Source organism: Sciurus vulgaris, assembly GCF_902686455.1.
Source record: "Sciurus vulgaris genome assembly, chromosome: 9".
In the NCBI taxonomy this organism is placed as follows: domain Eukaryota; kingdom Metazoa; phylum Chordata; class Mammalia; order Rodentia; family Sciuridae; genus Sciurus; species Sciurus vulgaris.
In genome coordinates, this window is record NC_136469.1 from 127,983,178 (window position 1) to 128,007,613 (window position 24,436).

At 37.1% G+C, this 24,436-nt stretch overlaps 1 protein-coding gene across 4 annotated transcripts in view; it reads left to right on the top strand.

Moving 5' to 3' along the window:
* The window catches only part of PPARGC1A (PPARG coactivator 1 alpha), a 606,121-nt gene that overhangs the window by 553,680 nt on the left and 28,005 nt on the right, over nt 1-24,436 (top strand). For all 4 annotated transcript variants that reach the window (XM_079153479.1, XM_079153478.1, XM_079153477.1 and 1 more), the window contains 5 exons: nt 11,912-12,106; nt 13,998-14,120; nt 14,984-15,188; nt 19,158-19,203; nt 19,313-19,386. In XM_079153479.1, coding sequence (XP_079009605.1) covers nt 11,912-12,106; nt 13,998-14,120; nt 14,984-15,188; nt 19,158-19,203; nt 19,313-19,386 — 643 coding nt within the window. The remainder of the gene's footprint in view (nt 1-11,911; nt 12,107-13,997; nt 14,121-14,983; nt 15,189-19,157; nt 19,204-19,312; nt 19,387-24,436) is intronic.

Here is a 24,436-nt window from a genome sequence, read left to right on the forward strand (position 1 = left end):
TTTATTTATTTTTCATTGTCTGTAACTCTGGAATTTTTATCCATGCTGTTATAGAACCATATGCTTTTTAAGTCCTGTTATTGATCTCACTTCAATAACAACAACAACAACAACAACAGTAAACACCCCCTTTGGTGTTATCAGCCACTTTATTTAATTCAAAGTCACATGCTACTTCTCTGCATGCTCACCACAGATGCATACAAATCACCCACAATCATGAATGAGTCTGCATTTAGAACCAATTCAGTGGAAAGTATTTAAAGATTCTTCACGAAGGGTACACTCAGTCTGGCATTAAAAGAAGCTCAATTTCTAAATCCTAGGAGATTGCAAACTCAGATGCTTTGGAAACCTAAATCCATGTAGAATTCTTAGATGCAAAGTCATTGAGAAAATGAAGCTCTCATATTGTATTTATTCGGCAAGTATTTATTGACAACTCACGACTGTGCAGAACTCTTAAGTGGAATAGTAAAGTTCTCAAGGAGTCTAAGATCCAATCTCCAGCTCTAAATGGCTCCTACTCTCTTGGGGAAGGGCCAGGGAAAGCACAGAGGATTACCAGGAAGCACACTTTGATTTCCTTTACCCTGGGTGGCCCCACAGTGAGGGCAGCCTTGCCCCTGAATAGCTTCCAGCTTGAGACCATTTTCTCTCTTTCTAATGCTATTGCCAGGATAGTGCGGTAATCAGATCATTTGACATTGCCTGTGTCTTAGTGTACCCAACCTGAAATCCCATCCAGATCCAGGTGTCAGGGACCTGCAGCTGCAGATTCTCACACATCTTGTGGTGCTAAGTCTTTGTGAACAAGTAGCATTGGCCGTTCCAAAGGTGCCTTCTAAGCACTTTCAGGAAAAAAATGAATTACCTTGTAATTTTTTAGCTGTAATAGAGAATTATTATAAACACTGCTTGTATAGTCAGTCTAGAAAACACTGTTTATGCCTGTGGTTAGCATAGTCTGCTAATTTGCAGCAATAAAGCCTTATGAGATATTTACAGTAGGCCTCCTTTCTGAAGTCCTGGTGCTGATGTTCTGAATGATTCATGCTCATGTGTGATGTTTGTTAAATATTTTGAGTACACCCTTCTTCCCACTTATACCTAATGTAAAATATGAACAATTAATTTTTGCTCATGGCAAGTCCCTATCTTAGGGTCTTTAAACTTGCTTTTACTCACTTCTCTGCCTAGAACCTTTCTTTTTTAGTTAGTATAACTTGCTACTTTAAATGCCATCCTTCTACCAATATATAACATATATATTTGTAGTTACTAGGGGAACTTGCATACATTTTCTATTCTCTGTGTGCATATATACATATATGTATATAAATGTAAAACACATATAACTGTACACATTCTCCCTTTATATGTATTTTATCTGTCTATTTATATTTGGAAGGGGTTGCTGGGCTTATTATCTGACATCCTCTCTCCACCAGTCTAAACTGTAAGTTCCTAAAAACCGATAATAATATATACTAGGCACTCATATAAAAACAGATAACACATACTAGGCACTCAAATATGTATAAGTGATTATATATAAATATGTATTATATGTATATGTACATATACATATAAAGTAATTATATGTATATATGTATACATTTGTAAATGTGATATAAGCCTGCATATTTGTGTACAAACGAAAGGTGTGTCAACCATAGATATCATGTTCAATGTGGTATGGATTTCAAGCAATCACTTCATGCCCTGGATCATAACTAACCTTGCTTGTTAATTATCATACCTCAAACCTGACAAGTAACTGGTAAGCACTGATCTTTATACACCCTGTGGGATTTCTGAGTATTCATGTATTTAATAGTTTTGATGTCACACAGTTTATATATAGAGTAGGTATAGTGTACAGAATGTTTTTCTTTTATCCCTTCATTTCTTCATATCCTGTCCCCAGCTCAAATTCTACTTTTGAACTAGTGGTCCATAATGGGACTCAGACATTTGTATTTCTATTGAGGGACCCTGATTGTTCCAATAAAGTATCTAGGAATTTCTAGACACCAGTACAAGTCGGACTTGTTGAAAGCCAAGAAGAAAGAATGCTTAGAATAGGATTTAAAATAGGGATAGTTCATAAGCAAATGAAGGGAAAAGGAAGAACATTCTAGTGGTAGTCAGGGTTTCCCAGCAGGACCGGAGATAGGCCGTGAGGTCACGTGGACCAGTAAGAAATTGTGATAAGCAATTTCAAAACGACTTCATCTTTCTGCATAGAAGACTAACTGCTTAATGGAATATAACTACATCTATCACCTTAGTTTTATCTGTTGATAAATAACTAATATGCTTTTCTAACTCATTTTGCATCCTCTGATTTGAGATAGATTGGAATAGTGCATGTTTATACCCATTTTGTTCTAATAACCTCTTCAGTAAAATTGTAATATATAAAAAAGAAAGCGAGAGCAATATTTTCTTTAGTTATATCTGTTTTAATACCAATTCTGTCTCTCATTAGCCATGTGATTTTGGCATTGATAATAGTGTTAAATAGATTGTTTAAATGAAATAATGCATAGATAGAAATTAATTCAGCATCAAATATAGGAAGCATTCAGTAAAGGTTAGAAGCTATTTACCATTTTAAAATTAAAGTAACTTTTTTTTCCTAAGAGAATTATGACACTATTGAAATGAACAGAAAAAGGTAAGTTGGGGTTATAAGATAATGATCAGTATCTTGTAACCAATCTTAGCAACTGATTGTTTGTACTTTGATTTGGTCAGAGAGGATTGAAAATAATCCTGTTTCATATAAATGAATGTTTTTAAATGGTTCCTGGTTTTAAACTGCTCATCCTCATTTTTCAAAATATTCATTTTTTGAATCACTCAAAGAATCATTCTGTTTTGCTGATTAATGCTATAGTGAGCCTCCAGTATGTTCATGATAAGATAAATAACATATTTAAGTGTGTGCATTGCTTTCTAAAAAATAGTTATATTGGTATATAAGTACACAAAATATATCTCATACCACAATATTGATTATCAACCCTTGTACTAATGTCCACAGTTCCACAGAACACAGTTTAAAAACTCCTGACTGGGATTAGTGATTTTTGGAACTGATAATAGTGATAAATAAATTGTTTACATGAAATAATGCACATATAGAAATTGAATCAGTATTGGACACATAGGAAACATTTAGTAAAGATTGGCTGGTGTTTGCCATTTTAAACTTAAAATAGCATTTGTCTAAGAGAATTATGACACTATTTAAATGAACAGAAAAGAGTTAAGTTGGGATTTAAGATAGTGATCGTATCTTCTAACCCATCTTAGCACCCATTTCAGCCCCAGTGCAAGTGGTGTTGAGTGGCAAGGGGTGACTCTGGTCCTTTTAGACTACATCAGTTGTTTCCTCTTAATTGGTGAGCTGAGACTCCACAGGGGTAGATAGTAAGCTTATCTGGCATGATTTTCTCTTCAAAAATCCATCTTGGCTCTTCTAAGATATTTGCAAATTGACTGCTTGGTGATGTGTGCCAGTATTCTTCCAAAAAACAGAGTTGGGAAGGATAAATCTATGCATTTACAAGACCCTCTCCATCCTTTACAAGAGATGGTTGTCACATTTATTCAGATTCAAAGCTAGTGAATAATTTCAGAATTAGTCACTCTGTACTTGTAGCAATTCAAATTTCTTCTTTCCTGCTCAGAATATATTGGCTACTTACCTGGTCCATCAGCTGGTTTATGTGAAATGAATGCAAGCTTATTTCCAATCATAGTCTGAAATAGACATTATTAAGAAGACAAATGTGCTCGGCATGGGGAATACAGAGAAAATAACCAAAGAAGAATGGAAAGTTACATTATATTCTTAGGACTTTTAAGTTAGTCTTTTTCATTTTAATTAGGCATCTACTATATGCCAAGTAGTGCTGGGTATCAAACCCAGGGTCTTGCTCATGCTAGGCAAGCATTCTACCTCTGAGCTGTACCCACATCCCTACATGCCAGGTATCTTAACAGTGATCAAATAGGTTTTGCAGAGTTTCTATTTTAGATAGCCTTTTAAGAAATTGGTAAGATATATGTTGAGCTATAGAGATGAATGCTGAAAAGGAAATAAACTAGGGAAGATTGGCTAGGATATGTGCAGCGTAGTAGGAAAGGTCTCACTGAGAAGGCGACATTTGAATAAATGAAGGAATGAAAAGGAAACAATGTGACCATCTGTATAAAGACCCTCCTAGACAGAGGAAGCAGCAAGGGCAAAGGCCTCAGGGCAGGAGAGTGCCTGGCTCTTCTGTGGGCCAGTGGGGAGGTCAGAGTGTGTGCAGAGGATTCAGGTAAATGGGGTGTTGACAATGTATGACGATAATCCGGTGTAGGGCATTCGCTTTCCTCTGATAGCCTGTGATAGTCTGGGTTAAGCTTTGAATAATGGATTACATTCTTAAAATGTCCTGGTTTGGATGACAAATTATATGGTGGTCCCGGGCTAATAAGTCACTCTTAAAATTTTGGCTTTTACTCTTAGAGACATAGAAGCCATGGGGTGGGGGTTGTGGGGGCAGTCAGAAGAGGAACAAGAGATGACCTGGGTTTTTCCACTGCCCCTTAGTCTTCTTTGTTGAGTGTGGAGTATTGGGGTGGGCTGGCACGTGGAAAGGGTCAAAACAGAGGCCCATCTGGAGCTTATAGGATGAGCATTGTGGAACATGCATTACAGCTGGAGGGTTGAGCCATTCCAGTTGAGAATGTGAGGCCAGTAGTGGAAACGGAACTGGGTCCATTCTCCCGCCTCACAGTCCTGGCTTCTTTCTCCAGCACCCTGCTTTTCTCTTGGTTGTAAACTTGAGGATAAATGAGATGCCAGCCTCTCATGTTTAGGCCTTTCTATGGAACCTCTGTATTTACAATTTTGGCTCACGTAATCTTTCCAGAATAAGAGATTCTACATGTTCAGCACACACTTATTAACTCATGAATGTGTGATATAAATAAATTAGAATGGAGTCTAAGTACGGATGTGATATAAATTTTATGCCTGCTTAAATACCACGTACGTATTCATGGGAATTAAATGGATTCCCAAGGTCTAAATATATCAGTGGAGGAAATTCTTCAGTTTTGCTTGTATTTTATTTCCACTTGATTTCTGTTTTATCTTTGTAAGAATTACCCTCAGTTCTCGATCATTGCTTTGCTCAGAGTGGACAACAGGGAGAAAGAATGCATGTGCTGATTAAATGCTTTCATGTGTCATCTATAATTGAGTACTTGAGAACAGACTCCAGAGACTGAAGTGTGCATGTATACATTGTTTTAAATATGTGTACTGTGTAAATAAACTTGTGGATGCTGGGGGGAGGAGTGTGGACACATTTACATACATGATATTTCAAGTAGTCTATATGCCCATGGTAAGCTACCCAAGAGTGAAATTAAAATTTGTGCTCTTTCTACTAGCCCCTAAATCCTAGTGACTTTAGCATTCAACTGGGCTTATCTGTCCTGGGAATAAAATAACAATAAGCAAACTCCCAAAGCATTTGTAAGAAGTGAATAGATATACAAGTATTTCGTAAATATGGTGGTTTTTATTGTCTTCATTACTTTATGTTGCACATATATGCTTGAGATTTCTCACTCTCTCTCTCTCTCTCTCTCTCTCTCTCTCCTCTCTCTCTCTCTCTGTTTCTTTCTTTCTATCTTTCTTTCTTTCTTTCTTTCTTTCTTGTCCTGGGGATTGAACCCAGGGGTGCTTAATCACTGAGTCACATCTCTAGCACTTTTTATATTTTATTTAGAGACAAGCTTCACTGAATTAATCAGGACCTCACTAAGTTGGTGAGGTTGGCTTTGAACTTGTGATTCTCCTGCCTCAGCCTCCCCAGCAGCTGGGATTACAGGTGTATGCCACCATGCATACCTTTCCTTTGCTTGAGATTTCTTAAGTTCTTTTTTTCCCCCACCTTCAAGTGTCTGTCCCTTACTCAAAGCCCTGTCTTCTGTGTGTTAAACAAAAAGTTAATGGGTTTAGGGACACCTATCAAATGGGATGGGAGCTAGGAACCTGTAAATAGTGCCATGTGGGGATTCCACATGTTCTCTGATGGGTGTGTGAGAGGGAGGCAAATAGGCTGTCAGTGCCTGCAACTGAATGTAAGAGAAGAAAGAAAAACTGTGGATTGTGGAGAAAGAGTAGAGGGAAAGAAAGACAGTTGTCTGAAGGTGGTATTCAAATATTTAACAAACCAGGCATGTAGCACACACTGGTAATCCCAGAGGCTCGGGAGGCTGAGATAGGAGGATCACAAGTTGAAAGTCAGCCTCAGCAACTTAGTAAGGTCCTGAGCAACTTAGTGAGACCCATTTTCAAAGTAAAATAAATAAATAAGAATGGACTGGGGAAGTGGCTAAGTGGTTAAGCACCCCTTGATTTAATCCCTGGTACCTAAATAAATAAATAAATAAATCTAAAAACAATGAACATCTTATTCTGCAGAGGCTAAGATCATTCAAAGCAGAAATGTGCAATAAACCGTCAAGAGGCATTTTCCTGTGTATAATGCTTTAAAGAAAAAAAATCTAACAGCCTCACATTCTATTTCAGGGGGTTAGTCTGGATTATTATTTTTTAATTTCATTTCAGAAAATAATTTAGTTTCTCTTTATTTTGAACTCAGCTTCTTGAAACTCTTGAATCAAACTTTACACATCAAAAAAAACCAAACTTTATACATTCTAACATTTTTTTTTTATTTGTACATGAAACCATGTACAGAACTTTATGGCGATTCAGGAAAGGGACATCTTTCATCTTTCATATTCCTTATTTGAACACCTAAATTTATTATAAAAGTTGCTTCCTTGTTTAGTTGTTTGAACTCCTGGTGGGGCCTGGTGGAACAAATAATCCAAAATAGTGGATAATCCAAAAATGTCATTTATATTTGGCTTTGGAATACACTACCAGATGTTACTCTAGCAGATTTCCCTTCCTAATTAGGCCTCACTTAAAGTAGAAGTTAATTTTGTCTTCATTAGCTGTTTCCAAATCAGCAGGATAGGGCAAGGAGGAAGCCCAGGGCATGCTGGGTATTTGGGGGAAGCTGGCCCAGAGCTAAAAGTCGGCTGTAGATCGTGCTCAAAGAATGAAATTCAAGTATGGGTAATCAAGATGATGGGCATGTATGCTGGATGTTTATGAGCACCAGCTTGAAGAATTCTCAGGCTTTATCAACTCCTTCTTTATCCTATTAATCATTAGTGCAAAAAAAAAAAATTACATAATGGGAATTAGGCAAAAAATAAAAAAAAAAACCTGAATTTTGTATAGAAAAAAATAAGAGGTTCAAAGAGGTTAAGTGACCCCTCACACAGATTGATCTCTGAGTAAACAGTACCTAAGACTCTGAAACTGATTTATATGATAAGAAGACCCCTCCTGTTTCCTTCTTATTGATGATTTGAATAATGAGGAAACAAGAATTCTCCTGGCCTAATTCGCATTAAGAGAGCTAAGATAATGAAGCTGTGATTAAATGGCTATTAAACTATTTTTATCAAACAGAGATCAAGCGAGTGTGAGAATCTGGGGACACTGAGTGTAATTGCGATCCTACAAGATGCAGAAAAAATTACTACCAGAGCAGGGCATGGTCCTTCCCTAACAGGCCACATTTAAAAACCTTTGGGATACCACACACTGATTCTCTCAGGGGTCAGTTGGCATCCTAGGTCCCTCATCTCCTCCTTGATTCAATGGCTTTATTCGCTCTTGCAGGTGTGGAGTTCAGTGAGTTGAGTGCCCTGTCTGCCTCACCATGTCAAACCAGTTGGAAAGTCCTTTTGCCACCTGCCCACAAGGGAGGAAGCCCCTGTTTTTGTAGACCAGCTCCAGAACTGTAATCTGGAAGTGTCTGTGGACACCCAAAGGGGCACTACCTGCCTTCTTTCAATTGTACCTTTTGAGTTATGTCAGGCCTAATCCAGGTCATTGAGGGACCCACCTGGAGTCCCAAAGAGCAGTGATGAGCCTTCAAATTCTGTTGACTGTTGTAAGCTATCACTTGTTAATGATGTGGCAGGGGTAGGAATCATCGTTGATTCTACATTTTGGGTTGTGGGTATAAATGCCTGTGTATCATCTGTCACTGGAGATTCTTTATACCTGGAGTGAGGTTGTGTCACTGTGTTTTCTTTCTTACTGGAGAGCCCTTGGAGAGTGAAGTTTTACAGGCACCGAGACCTTTGTTTCGGTTGAAAGAACAGCAGCAGAAGGGCATTGTGTAAGGAGAACCCAAGGTTGAACCCACCCCCCACCCCCTCGGAAACGTTTGATAACCAAGGAGCTCAGCTGTGGGAGTACCTGTGGCCTGTTTTCCTCTGCCGCCAGACCCAAGCGGAGTTAAGGTGTAGCAGTTGATTCTTCCCCATGCTTTCTTCCTTTCCTCTCTTATTTTCTTTTTTCTTTCTCTTATTTTTCAACCTGAACACAAGAAGCATATTTTTTATAAATTTCTAATTTCAAACAATTAGCGAGCAGTATCACAGTCAAGTCTTTGAAAGGTTATCTTGCAATGTCATTTTCCTGACTACTGTCTCTCCATACCCTGTCACTTGTGAACAGACATGTGTTCATAGGCCAGTGCACTTCATCTGTGGCGACTTTGATTTATTTGCTCTGTAAATTGGGACCGAAGCGATAATAGAAAGTGACATTAATTGTTTAACAGTCCTCTTTGTCATATCCATTGCCTTCTCTGGGACATGTGATTGTTGAATCTCATATGAAACTAATTGAAATTGCCACAGCGAGGGGCAACAACCACTCAACTTTAGGAGTATTTTTTGAGCTTTGAGACCCAAGTATCACCAATAAATAGCAAGCTTTCTTCCCAGAACTCCATGATTAAAGAACATCGAGATATTTTAAAATAATATTTTTTCTTCCATAATTCAAAATAACAAATAAATTTTTTATTACATAATAATAATGTTTTTTTCTTCCATAATTTATTTTACTAAAATAAATGGTTTTTGAGAATCTCTGAGTCAGTCACATACAGGGATGATAAAAAAAAATATTTAACAATTATTTTGAGTGGACTGTAAATAATGAACACAGACCCACTGGTAAATGTTGGTTGAATACAAGCCTCCTTGGAACACACATGAGTGGGCATGTATGCACACACACGCTCACATGCATGTTATGTCAATCTCCCACTCCACACACCCATCCCTCCCATTGTGGTTCCAGTAGAGAGGAAAATTAAAGTAGTTGGTGGTTTAATCAGATCTTGTAAATTAATTATGACATTGTCAAGCTCCACTATTTCTGCCATTGTATTTGGTGTACATTCACTCAGGCTTATTAAAGAAATTGGAGAAAACTAGTTAATTTAAGTGTCCTTTGTCATTTTGACTTGATTGGAATTATCATAGTTTGTTTACACAAGGGATAGAACTAAGGCACTATTGTATTATGTGATTGAAAGCAAATAGCAACTTGTGGTATTGCTGGAAAACCAAACACAAAATTTAAATCAGGGTAAACAAAATTACTCATTTATTGGTAAACATTTTTGACTGTTTTTCTTGAGCTCTTTTTGAACTTCAGTGAAAGAAGCCTTTTCAAAAATGGGGTACCCGAACAAATGTTCAGTTCATTGAAAATGTGTATATGTGTCTGTGTGCATGTGTAGATTTGAGATAGTTTTAAAGAATGTTTTATTAGATAATATGGAGAAATTTACAGTCATTTCATGAGCATGCAGTGATTTTAAATAACGTATATTTCATTTTAATATAATTATATTTAGAAGAGTTTAATAATCTGAATTTGACTGTTAGCATGTGTAGGAAGCTAAAGACTAAGGTGACTGGCATTTTTGGATACCGGAGTACAATCCTCAGCAGAAAATAAGGGGAAGATCTTTCCCTATCTTTGTTTTTAGGACTACATGAATAGGGTCAGGAGAATCTGGGCTGGCTATGTTCAATAAGCTCTGTTTTGAATTGTGCAGTTTGAGTGCTAATGAATTGGTCAGTAATTGGAAGTAAGTGTGCCATTTTGAGTTGATAGTTTACTTCTGGTTAGGACTGACCTTCTTCAGTAGAGTTTAAAGCTTCATCCAGTGGTCACACCACATGGTAGCCAAATTACTTGACTCAAAATCTCAAATCTAGGAGTGGTAGGGAGATGCATTGAGCAAATGTAAAAATGTGCATTGATGTCCACCATGAGTACAAATAGTTCTTCTTGGCCTCTTGAATCCAAAAGAAAAAGAAGTCTGTAGTTTTACTCCTGGAGAGAAACTGATCAGTAATGAGAGAAAAACAATTTTTATGTGAAAATAGAATGTATACGTGATAAAACTCTGCCTAATTTCTCTAGTAATACAATTTGATTTTCTGATTAGCTGTCTTATTCTGTGATTCTTGTAATTTTGTCAGGTCAATTAACTGGAGTTCAGTGTAGAGAGAAAGGAAGTGTGGGCACTGCTGGCTTCATTAGATGTCAGCAGCTTAGGTGCATTTGTAATAGAATCTGTGTGGGATAATTTAGCACATACTGTTAATGTCATAGCGTACAGAACTTTTAGAAAAGAGACTTTGGAAGCAGGTCAAATTAGACAAACAATATGAAGTGCTAAAGGAAGGAAAAGAAAGTGATCCACGCAGTCTATATTGTTGGCAAAAAAATGCAGATCGGTGAATTATTCAGAAAGTAATCATTGACTATCTAAACTGTGTGTCCAGCCCTGAAACTGATTGTCCAGGTGCAGAGAATTTAATACATTCTCCTGTTAGCAAGGTACACAAGCCCGATTCAGGAGTCCTTGAATGTTTTGTACAGAGTACTGAAATTAGTACTATCTTTTATAATAAATTGTTCACAGGTTCTTCTTTTCCCCTGGAAGGTTTCTGAAGGGATGGAGTTTTGTCTTATTTCTCTTTGTATCTCCACTACCACCTACCCTGGCTGTGGCACAAAGTAAGGTGTTCAAAACCTGTCAGTAGAATCAATGACTGAAGATTAGTTTTCTGTGGGTGTGTTGGTGAGCCTTAATCTGGGAGGTGGGAAAAAATACCACCCTGGTCACAAGAGAAGAGTACATTTAAGTCATTACAAAATAAGATTCTACCAGAAAAAGAGGGATCAACCAGAAGAAGAGGGATTGAGGTAGTTGCAGAAAGTCTGAGGAATTGTTATCCAAGTTAAAGAAGTCAAGAGAAATTAGCAGTTTTGTTGTGAAAAGGTCCAAAGTTTGGGATTTGAAGATAAGTGAGCTATTGTAAAGTAGAAATGTCCAGTAGGCAGTTAGAGATTTATGACTAAAGTTGGGAGAGATGTCAGGGAGAGAAATAAATGATTTTTGGAGTGTTCAGTGATGAGATTATAATTGAAATCAGGAAAGTGTGTAGGTTCTCCTGGTATCGTTTAAGTTTCTGGCAGTGTTCAAATCAGACGTTACCTAAACATTTGCAGGGGTGCTGTATAGAAGATCTAAACACCATGTCTGCAGATTCAATAGAGGATGATTAAGATTCTCTCCAGTCCTGAGATTTCCTAAATCTTACCATTTAGTGAGGGGACAAAACACAAGCCTGTGGAAAGGTGAATGACACAGAATCACACACAGCAGAATCCAGCACTGACATACAGGCTGCTAAGCAGGGCAGTCAACAATCAGAAATGGGTACTGCAGGGGTGTTCTTTAAACATGTGGTTCAGACCCAATCTGAGTCAGGAGAAGCCACGGTCGTCCTGTCCTGGTGAAGTGCAGGATTTCACATACAGTTTACTCATTCTATTGAACACGTGCAGCCCATGCTGATTAATAGTGCTACCCACCTCCCAGTGTCAACTCACTCCTGTCTTCTTCCGGCTTCTTTTCTGCTTTTCCAGAAGATAGATGAAGAGAATGAGGCAAACTTGCTCGCAGTCCTCACAGAGACACTAGACAGTCTCCCTGTGGATGAAGACGGATTGCCCTCATTTGATGCACTGACAGATGGAGACGTGACCACTGACAACGAGGCCAGTCCTTCCTCCATGCCTGACGGCACCCCTCCACCTCAGGAGGCAGAAGAGCCGTCTCTAGTAAGAACCCTTTCTACTGTTTGACTCCCACGAGCCACCTCTGGCTACTGGCTGCGTGGGCATGATGTAGAAGGTTTGGATTTTACACTGATGCCCAAACAATCCTGAGGCACACTCACAGTTGCAAATTCTGCAATTCTCTGTGTAAAAGTGTTGATAATTTAGTTTTTATATAGTATTCGAAGTACTTTTAAAACAATCTCGGAGCTGAGACTGTCGCTCAATGTTAGAGAGCTTGGCCAGCATGCAGGAGTTCCTGAGTTTGAGCCTCAGAACTGTAAAACAATAGATATAGATAAATACAGATATATCAAACATAAAATTATTTTTTGCTGTTTACATATACATGCTTTTATTTCTTAGTATTTATTTCACAGTGCAAACTTACAAAAAGTAGACTAAAAAGAACTAAAAATTCATCTGATTTTAAAAAAATTATATAAAACATGATTGGAATCTCCTTTAAGATATACTATGAACATGTTGATAAAATTTTAAGAATATGAATAATTTTTAGTGCTCACATAGTATTATATTGTATGGGAATGTAATTTATTATGTAATTACTTATGGTTGGATATTTAGGCTTTTTCCTATTTTTCACAATTATGAATTATATAATAATTGACATGTTTGCATTTTTAGCCTTCTGCACACAATTCTATAAATAGAGTTGGTGGATCTAGGGGTATGCAGTATTTGAAAATGCTGGGTTCATATTTCTTATGAAGATTGGAAAAATAATAGCACATTTGCAACCTAAGTTACTTAAAATTTATGGTAGGCAATGAAGAGCGAATTTTCTTTTCAATGCAGTGCTAGACCAGAGTTTTATTAGTTCTAAGACACAGTTTACCTTCTCAGCTATGGTAGCCATTTGTCATTTGCCATAAATCTGATGTAAGAGCATGCTGTGTAAATTACGGGATGCCAGCATCCAGACTCCTGTAATGTGCTTTGGTACGCCATTTGGAGGTAGTTTTCTCACATCCTTAAGTTTTAAAAGAAGGTTCCATAAACGTGGAGACCTTACTCATATTCCTTTGTATTTTGAGATTTCTGGTCTTGAGCATATCTCATGTGTAATTGCCTCTGGTTTAATTTCACTGTTTCTCCACTTCTCAGTGTCATTAGCATTGCTGGCTAGAACTCTGATTTCTTTACATTGTGACCAGATGATTTTCATCTGCACAATTTATCTATTTGGGAGGGTTTGCTGACCCAAAGGCATTCTGTGGGTCAAGGCAGGGAGGTGCTTGAGAGTCAGCCAGGCAAATGAAGAAAAATGTGGAGGACAGCCTTGCCCAGATCAGAGCCCTCACCTCCCAACCTACAGGCTGAGCTACAGAACTCCACCCTGAGGTCCTTTCTTTCCTTTCTGCGATCAGAATGGCCAGAGTTACTGCCCAAACATTCTGTGACTCAGCCAATCTGGAGGGCTGATTGTGAAACATGTTAAAAGCATCACACAATCTTTCACGTATTGCCACTTCATTGATTTGAGGTTTAGAGGAAAATTATGTATCTTTTTCCCACTCCCAAGTCCTCCTTGAGCAAGGCAACATTGCTCAACTCATATAGTAGTGACTTGGAAATCACTTTAGGAGCAACTGCTTTATATCAAAAAATAATTTAAAAAATTACTATTGACAATGCCAAGTCTCAAATAGAAGCAAAGGTACTACTTTCGTGGTTGGTAGTGTACTGCCAAACTTTTTCTCACTTTTTAAAAAATGTATCCTTGAGCTCTGTTGTGCTCAGGTGTGATAGAGTTAAAGAGTGATATAATTAATTTTTATAATAATAATTAAAGTCTAAAACTTCATTTACTGACCTGAGTGCTTAAGAGATCTATAACTGCTCTCGCTCTTCCCTTCCTTGATGTTCCCAGCTTAAGAAGCTCCTGCTGGCACCAGCCAACACTCAGCTGAGTTACAATGAATGCAGTGGCCTCAGTACCCAGAACCATGCAAACCACAATCACAGGATCAGAACAAACCCTGCAGTTGTTAAGGTACAAACGTGTTTTAATACATCAGGGAAGTAACACACATTGTTGCTCAAAGCTGTGAAACAGCCCCTAAGTTTGTATGTATTAATTCAACCGGGTCCTGCAGCCACCTCACGGGTGTGACAAAGATTATGAAATGGGTTTTCAGAAGCAGCATTCAAGCTACTTGAAATAGAAAGAGTTCATTTTAGCCTTGGCTTTGGATGATCGGAACAGAAATACTACGGAGTGTGATCCCTTGCTCACTTTATGAACACGTACAGGAGTGTAGGCTCCAAGAAAAATGTGCTGATTGGCTCTAGGTATCTGTAAGTGACTTTAGGATGCAAGGTGGCTGTTTTGCCAGCCGTCTAACCTGAGAAACATTTCTTTGGAATCGCTGCAAAAGATCTGTCTCTGTCATTAATTGGATGGAATGCTGGCAATGACATAATTCAGTTAGCAGGCTGTATTAAACAATGTTTGTCTTGCCATTCACTGTGAGCGAAAACGGAGCGTTAAGGGGTACTTAAGAGAGTTGTGAATACTGGGCTTCAGCAATCAGCGGTAAATTAAGGTTTAAACCAGCTTATTATTATTTTTTTTTTATTCACAGTAAAGGCGCTGTAGGATCTTGTTAGTTACATGTTGCTGAGTAGGAACATTGAAATGTAGGAGAAATGAAATAAAAAAGCTGCGTAAATGTCATTTAGGAATTTTAAATGTAATTTTCTTTCCTTGTTCTGCAAACAATTATTCACAGCTCATAGATCTAGTACACTTAGACTGAACACTTCACTGGAAATCTCATCTCTTCAGAAAACCTATATCCATTCTGATAAGGTTCAGTTCACTAATTTTAGCTTTCTTTCTGCCTTGTTTTTAAGACCGAGAATTCATGGAGCAATAAAGCGAAGAGCATTTGTCAACAGCAAAAGCCACAAAGACGTCCCTGCTCGGAGCTTCTCAAGTATCTAACCACAAACGATGACCCTCCTCACACCAAACCCACAGAGAACAGGAACAGCAGCAGAGACAAATGCACCTCCAAAAAGAAGTCCCACACACAATCGCAGTCGCAACATGTACAAGGTAGGCGGGGATCAGTGCGCTGTCAGGCGCTGCAGAGACCAAAGACTCAGGGTCTAAGCGCACGTTGAGCACTCGGTCCTGTGGGTGTCTCCATGGAACGGGAATTCAGCACTTTATTACCGAGGGGAAGAAAACCCTTCCTTGGACACAGATTGAGCATATCCTATTCCGCTGATAGGCAGTAGCTGCAACTAACTACCAAAAGATCCCTGAAATTATAGCTGGGTGGAGGGTGAAGTAGATGGGAAGGAATCGCGACATCCTTGAGGCTTATGTGAATCTTTGAATTGCTGAGATCATGGGAGTTAGGTGTGATCTGGGCTAGCCAACTCATTAAAGAGTATTTCGCCACCCCCCCCCCCCCCCCTTTGGGTAATGGAAAAACTAAAGCACTATAGATTTGCTCTCTATACCATAAGAAGTAGTAAACAGTATTTATGTAGCCACTCCCGATTATTAAGTACACTTTTCTTTCCTTCTTTGTTTTTAACACCATATGCTGCGCTTACAGATTTTATATTGTATATAAGGATTTAATGATTTAGAAATTCCTGAAGTTTTTTTTTTTTTTTTTTTTTTGCTCAATTTTTAAAAAAAATGTTGCCTAGATTAAACAAAACATCTGGGTTGATTTTCATTATTCCCATGTATTGCTAGAAGGCCCAAGCTTCTGATGTAAATTGGGGTTATTTGGGGAGAATCTCTTGGCAAAGATATCATTTTCTTCTTTGGCTCTTCCCCCTCAAAACGTTAAGTCCAGGAGACCCAAAGAGAGCTTGTTGGGAGTGACCATTGCTTAAAATAGGCCAGCTCCTACTACCTCTGACATTGTCTAGAAGGAGGCATATTCTAAAATAACCATTATAAACACCCACCTGTTTTTTTTTTTTTTTTTTCCTTTTGTTTCTCCAACTTCTCCTTCTAGCTGCAGAATGATAGCCCCTGATCCCTGTTTTGAACCATGATTGTTTCGTACAGGTATGCTGTTGTTGCTGCTGATGTTCATAAGTATTTTCTTCCCCACTGTTTTGAATCCCCTCCCTTCATCTCCTCCACATTAGCACAAGATTTTTAGGAACTTTCCTTTAATATTTTAATTGGCTCTCAATTGGGTTTTCTGTGGTGGATATGTCAAGTTCATTGTCCATCTCCTTCTGTCAGTTTGGAGAGATATATTTAGTGAAATAGGCCAAGTTCCCTTAGAGCTCCCTTTGTGCAGATTAGTTCCTGATGGCAAGCTCTGTCACAGTTATTTTTTGGGAGCAGAACCCCATGCTGAGGGACCCAGGCTGTTGCAAGCCTGCAGGGAAGGAGAGCCTTTGGGGTAGCTGTAGAAAGTGAGCAGAAGATTTTGCTGTGCTTCTCTGCACCTGTCTTGTCATACATTGGTTTTCTGAAGCTGAATTTAAGTCCTGAGCTCACTAAAACCCTGTGATCAATGAACCCAGCACAGCAGCACATGGCTTAAAGGTCTTATTTATTTATTTTTCTTAAGTTGGTCCTTTTGGATTTTGAAGTTTTTAAAAGTCCACATCCACTAAATATAAATTATTGTAATCTTACAAATCATAGTAGTAAAAAATTAAACAGGCCTCTGTAGGACTTACCCTCGAGGTGAGACCAGTTACATGTAGATTTTGTTAAGGTATGTGTCTGTGGCAAAGCATAAAAGGCTTACCCCAGAACAAAGCCCACTGATTAAAAAATAAAAAATTCCGGTTACTAAAGGAATAAAATTCTGTTTATTAAAGGCCTAAGAGAAATAGAACATGGCTGACTTATAATAACCAATAAATGCTCAGCTCCAGAGATTAAGTTATTATTCAAAATCAAAAAGCAGAAAGTACAAGAACAGTTGAAGATACAAATGAAGAGGATCTGCTGAGTTTCCCTTTCCAAATGTGCCATAATTTTTCCCCCTGAACTGCACATATGCTCTCTGTGATATTGTGGGGTCATACACTTTTCAGTTTCTTAGGAAGATCAACTGGTCTTTGGTATGTGTTGGTATCCCACTTATTCAGTTATTCACTAATGTGTTTACCCAAAAATAGCATGATCTGCATGAAAAAGAGGCATTCCTGTTTTTAAGGACCTAGCAGTCTCTAGTCTACCAATCCTTGGAACACTGTTCATGAAACTCTCAGTAAACCAAACCAATTCTCTTCCATTGGGAGCATCTGTGAGCCCAGTTGATTCAGGGATTAGGTGCTGAATATGGTTTGGGGACTGTCCTCTTCCTATGATTCTCATTTCCTTTTTTGCCATTGGTCCCATTAAATATGACTGTGCTGATACACCTTCTTCCTTGCCCTTGGCCTTAGCTATATAGAACTATCAGAACTGTAGGGGTGTTCCCTTGAGCAGTTCAGAGAGTCTGACTACATCTTGAAACTGGAATTTCAGTTTCTGATTTTCAGTGTACATTTATTGTGTCCTATAGCACCTAGTTCCTTATTTGGTTACATTTTCTATGGGACCTGAATGAATTATCCTAATTCTTAGTTGAAATCCTTAAAAGTGGGCAAATTTCCTTCATAAATGAGTTATTTTTGAAAGGCTCATTAAATTAGATGTACTAAAAAAATTAATGTAAAATCAGCTCATTTATCTGTAGGTATGTAAAAGCCAATTAATCGATGTACCTAATTTGTAGAAGACAGCATGAGCTTTATATTTCTGGATGCACATTGGATAGATGATATGCCATTCAATTGTTAAAAAACTAAATCTAAATCTACAAATTAAATATGTAAATACTATTTATCCAAGTAAAGTACCTAATTTCAGACTAATTTGGATATAAATAATATTTTCCCATTTCAAAGGACCTTAATTACCGGTTTTGATTAATTTATTTTAAAGTCTGTTGAATACAATTCCTTTTGATAATGGGAAAAAGGAAATATCTTGACCAATTCTGCCAGTAACCAGTTTTATGGCCCTGCAAATATCATTTAGCATCTTTGGGTCTCAGTTTCTTCATCCATAAAATAAGAAAGTTTATTATAAAGACACTTTTGGTTTCAACTCTGTGATTTTCATTGCATAAATAACTACTTTTGACCTTCTGAAAGTAGTTGCTTGATGAGAAAAAAGTTGACGTAAACTTGTATACATACAAGTGTATCTTCGTAGAGGAGCATAAAAGTACAAATGAAACCTGAATGTCTAGCTCAAGTACATTTCTCATCACATACTCCCCTCTTTCTGTTCAAAATATAGGACTGACATGGAGAAGTAATTGACATATTGTGATGAGAAGACTCCCACCCATTTCCCTGTCATTATTGGGATATGCCTCCTGTAGGAAATAGGACCTAGGAAAGACTAAAAGGAAGTGGAGAGATCTTGCAAGTCTATGGATCTCTCAACAGATAAACACAATATCTTACTTCAGTTGTCTATCCGAGTTGGGGTTCCAAACTCCATTTAAGCCATCTGGGTCAATGCCCACAATTTGCCTATAATTGCTCAATTAATTTTCAGTGAACGGAATGGTTATTGCTTGAGCTTCGGCCTCACAGAAATAACCTATTCTCAGGGCTAGATATAAAATTACACATTTTAGGAGTAAAATCAACTGAATATTCATAACGTTCTGTCACCTTGTAGTTACTCTGCTGTTTTCTTATCTAAACAAACCATGTACTGTATTCCAAATTAAAACAGAAAACATTATTTCTCTCTGATGATATGATGCAAATTTTGTATTCTTAACAGGATGGTACATTTTGGGGAAAATTCTGTTTTTGTATGTGTTGTCAAATGATAGTTTACTGATGCAAATGTTGTTTGGAATTTGTTTTAGCATAATGGACTGTTCTCTGACTTTGATTCAATTTTCGGGGATTTCCTTAGTTCAGCCTTCCAATTTTCTGGTCATATTTCTAACTTGACTATAGTAGAAAGAAAATAAATCTAAAAAATACTCAATATTTCATAATTAGTTCTTTTTTTCTCCTTTAGCCAAACCAACAACTTTATCTCTTCCTCTGACCCCAGAGTCACCAAAGTAAGTATTAAGAAATGTTACCATTTTCAGAAAGGGAAGGGGGTTCTAATACATTTGGCTACAGCAACTCCATTTCAGTTTGTTTTTATAAATGTGCCATATCTTCCAGTGACCCCAAGGGTTCCCCATTTGAGAACAAGACTATTGAACGAACCTTAAGTGTGGAACTCTCTGGAACTGCAGGTAAGCCTTATATTTCACTTGGAACCTGTATGCATGTATCTGAATGAGAGAGAAATACATATTACTAATGAATGTACTCTCAATGACATAAAGATTACAAACAAAATTTGATAGGAAGTTATCCGTAAATATTTCCAATTGCTTATTTAAAAAAATGAATTAAATGTTTTAAAGACAAGTTGTTTATTATTTGTCAAAACTGGACCAGGTGTTCATTTTCCTTCTGGAGCCTCACAGAATTCTATTTCTGATTAAGACACCAAAACTTGAGTAGGAGAAATGAATATTTTGATCTCCCACCCAATCAATGTGCTAGGGATATAAGTGGTTTTGGTTAATTTCACAGGGACCTCATGAGGATGGTGGTAGTTTTCTCATTTTTAAGATGAAGAGAGAAATTTTAGAGATATGAAGTAAGTTGTACAAGATCATGAGATGCAAAAAGCACAGGCCAAACATTTGAATTCAGACTTGCTATTTATCAGTGTCTCACCTGGAACATTTTCTCTCTGTCATGCTCACCAGCATGACACCACCCTGTATATCATTATTTTTATATCTTTCCAGCAAAGGAGAATACTGAAAATATGTCCATTCATCAAAACAAAATGCTTTTATCTGTTTTTCAACAAGAGCAATTTCCTTCATTATTTGGAACTTCTGATCTCCTTTAGCCAGTCTTTCCTGGCTTGACATGAAGAGGAAGGAGCTTGACAGAGTTGGACTAACTGAAGAGTTTCTAGGCAAACTTCTGAGTTGGTTGTAAATGGTACTTCTGGGCTAAGTGCTTTAGCTTTAGGTACTTGAACTCCACCAGAAACTGAATCTTAAGGTGGCTGAACAAGAAATTCTTTGGCTCTGGCCATTGCTGATAAGGACAAAGGAAGAGTAAGTTAAACACAATGCTTTCAACCAGAACCATGGTGCCTACACGCACCACGGTCATTGTCACCAAGTTTAATTTCACACTTTGAGTTTGCTAAATTACCTACTTATGAAAGGTCTACTGCATGAATGCATGATCTGGTCAAGCAGTAGAGTAGTTAATTTCATGGGATATAAATAATGTATGTGTGAATGCAGAGACATGCATACTTACATGTATACACAATACATCTTTATAATCACACACACACATATATTCACCTATAAGCATATGCACCACATGATTTCTTAAATAAATTATAACTTACATGTATGATTAGAAATAATTCTTGTGTGTACATACTGCATACAATAGTGGCCTTCTTATCTGACCAGTGAGGACTAATAATTTGTGGGTTTAGTTGAAAGATTGATACAAGCACCACAATTTTGTTGTTTTACTTTTGCTTGAAATATATGAATATACATCCTAATGTCACATTTTTGGTTTTTACCTTGAATTTAAGTGTGATAACTAGGGATCTGTTCTTCTTTCTTGCATGACTCAGACTTCTGCTGTATCATAGATGGTATCTACTTTGTTTCTTGTTCTTTGAAGGAAAAGAATTAAAGACATTTGTATGGTAATCTGAATACAAAACTGTTTTAGATTTTTAAGATTTTTCCCAATGTTTTGTGATACCACCTGCCCACAACTAATTTGCAGCCCTTGTTTTAGCAATGTAGCTTCAATGTGTCTTCTCATAGAAGTGACTTTTCATTCATTTACATGATGTTTTACCACTTTACTACATATCAGTCATTGGTGCAGTGAGCATTAACTGGTTTGGGAAAATATCCAAGGGCTCTTGGTAACAATTCAGCTGAAAGGAATCTATTAACTGGGAGTATTCAGAATGTTGTGAGGATTAGATGGTGACTCTGTACTAATTGTGTGCACCAATTCAAGAACACTTTTCATTATTCTGATTATAAACAATGTAAGCCTGCTACAAAAACATCAAAAATATAAACCAGTTGGAAAATATATCATAGTTCTAAGACATAAAGATATCTACAGTATTGTTTTCTATGGATAATTTCATTCATTGATGATGACTTTTTTGTATGTGAGTGTGTATATATAAAATTTTGCATCCCAATCTTTTTTTATTATTTATTTATTTATTTACAGACTACATTTTGATTCATTGTACACAAATGGGGTACATCATTTCGTTTCCATGGTTGTACATGATGTAGATTCATACCATTCGTGTAATCATACATGTGCATAGGGTAATGGTGTCTGAGAATTTTATATCATCTCAAACTATTATCAGACTTTTAGAGTATTGTATAATATTTATTTGAGTAGGCATTTCAAACATTATTTAATCATTCCTCTATTGTTTTATGTTAAGGTTGTTTTTTAATATTACTCTTTGGAAACAGTTCTGCAGTGGAAATCTCCGTTCATAAATTTTTAAATATTATTTTCTCAAAATACGTTCCTAATAGTTGTTAATGTCAAAAATAATGATATAAATATCTTAGGAGCATCTGATGTATGCATTGCCACATTGCTTTCCAAAGGGGGTACTTCTATTTATATCCCATTTTTAGCACTGAATGGACATCTTTGCTTTTGTTTTTTTCCTTTCTCTTACTAGGGATTAAACCCAGGGTACTTTACCAATAAGCTAAATCCCCAACCCCTTTTATTTTGAAACAGGGTCTTGCTAAGTTAACCAAGCTAGCCTCAAACTTACGGTCCTCCTGCCTCAGCCTCCTGAGTTGCTGGGATTACAGACATGTGCCACCATGCTCAGCAGGATCCTTGCTTCATCATGTCTTTCCTGACATTGATTATTTTCATGTTTAAAGTATTTGTCTAATTTATAAACGTGAGCATATCATTTCATTTGCATTTTTTCTATTAGTGAGATTATGGGGTTATAAAACATCACTTCATTTTATTTTATTCTTGGCAGAAGTCGAACATTTTTTTCTGATTGGGAGATTATTTATTCATTGGTTCATTTACTTTTTACTTATTTACTTTTGCAGTACTAGGGATCAAGCCCAAGACTTCTCACATGCTAGGCAAGGGCTCTACCAGAGTCACATCCCAAGCCCCAAAACTTACTTTTAAAGAATTTATTTATAATTTTGGAATTTTAGTAGCCTGATCTACTGAAAGGCAAGTAGAGACTTATTAAGATATTTGGTTCATGTTAGGAATATTTAAAATTTTATAAAGTGGATTTGTTTCTTCAGTGAATCAATATATATCTTATTATTTAAATCTTTTACTCTTGATACTGTTGAAATATTGGGTTCAATGAAATCAATTTACCAACATACTTTGATTCCTGCTCCTTGCTGACGATATGTCAGGTCTTGGTAGATGTTACAGCAAGTGTAAGACAGTCATTCATGCAAACATGGAGCACATAATAGTGCTTGGCTTTAGTAGGTGCTAAATAAATGTTCTCATCTTTTAGGTGTAAGAGTCTAGTCTATTGGAAAAATAACACGTATTGATAAGTACCATGATAAGAAAAAATATTTGTTGGATATAATGTTTTGCCACTTTCTAAGAAAGATAGGCACATAGAGTGGTTTTTATTTGTTAAGCATGATGATAAGAACTGTGTGGATGTAGGCTGTGGAAGCTGAGGTAGAGCCATATTGCATTACATGAGAAAAGGAATCTAGAGCTATAGGAAACAGAGGATGAGGAAGGACTTAGAGAGTGCAGAAGAGGTCTGGAAGGTGAGGCTTGGAACCTGCCATGCGGAAGTAGAAGAGAGGGGTAGAAGGAAGACTTTTTTTTTGTTGCTGTTTTTTGATAAAGTTATTCTAGATATGAAATGCTATGCAGTATATGATGTCTATGGTCTCCATCTCCTCTAAAAATCTTCAGTGAAATGCATCACTTAATAGTGTGACCAACATTGATTGCACTTCAGAATCACAAAGGAAGAAAGGAAGATGTCAAAGGGACCGTGTAACATGGCTCTAAAGTTAAAGACAGCAGTTGTGCAAAAGATTTCTAAGAACTGTAGAAACAGTTCAAGGACTGAAGGATACATTAAGACAATACCATTATCTTAGAGAAAGATGTAGGTGACCCATGGAATGGAGTTTGGAGGACATTGAACTCGCAAAAGACTCAACTAACTTGAGAAATCTTTTGGGAGAAAAGTAGTATCTGCATCAGATTTTGAAGCATGGAGGTGAAAAGGAGAGATATATTCATACAAGAAGAGAAACAGGAAGGCAGGAAATCAACGAGTTGGTGAAATAGCATGAATTCAGCATGGGCAATGAAATCAGTAAGGGACTCCAAAGGGGAACACATGCTTTTTCCCTTGCTAATTTTCTGATTGCTAATACTCTTTTTGTACCCTTTGTTGATTTTTGTACTCTTTGTTGATTTTTTTCTTGTCCTTAGATTTTTCAAATTTTAAGTCACATAACTACCAAATGAAATTACTGTCTGACCCAAAGGAACAAAATATAGGTTGAAATACAATATTGCCAGTGTTTCACCATTTTTTTACATACAAAAATGGTGACCACATGTGGTTCAACGAGAATTAAAATACTCTACAAACAGCAAAGTCACCAATAAAAGTATACTGTTATAACTTTTGAAAAGCAGATAGCATATCTTAGTGAAGTTGTATGAAACCTTGCTTCCATGTGAGATAAATTCAAGTTCAAAATGTGAATCTACCCTTGTCTAGCATATGGGCTTAGTTTGCTCATCTTCCCTAAGATTCAGGATCCTTGCATCAGATGAAGGAATGACCATACTTGCATGTCCATACTGCTGTGGAGATTAAATGAGATAAAACCAAAGTGCCAACCTCTTGTACAAGGATTCATAAATATTAGCCTGTTGGTTACTAATTCGCAGATAACTTCACCTGTGGAGGCCATTGTCCCTTGAATCTGTCTTTTCAACTGTTGACTGTCTTCTGTTCTCTAAGATTGATGATCTTGTTGCTGTATCCTCTTTGGCACTCTCATGTATGAGGTTATTTATTCTGTTTTGTGCCATGCCCAACCCCTGGCCCCAATATACCTACTTCTGTCAAATTGTACAGATACTGTTTTTGGTGTGGGTGTGGGATTTAGCAACTCAGAGCAGAAACCACATCTCTTTCATATTCTC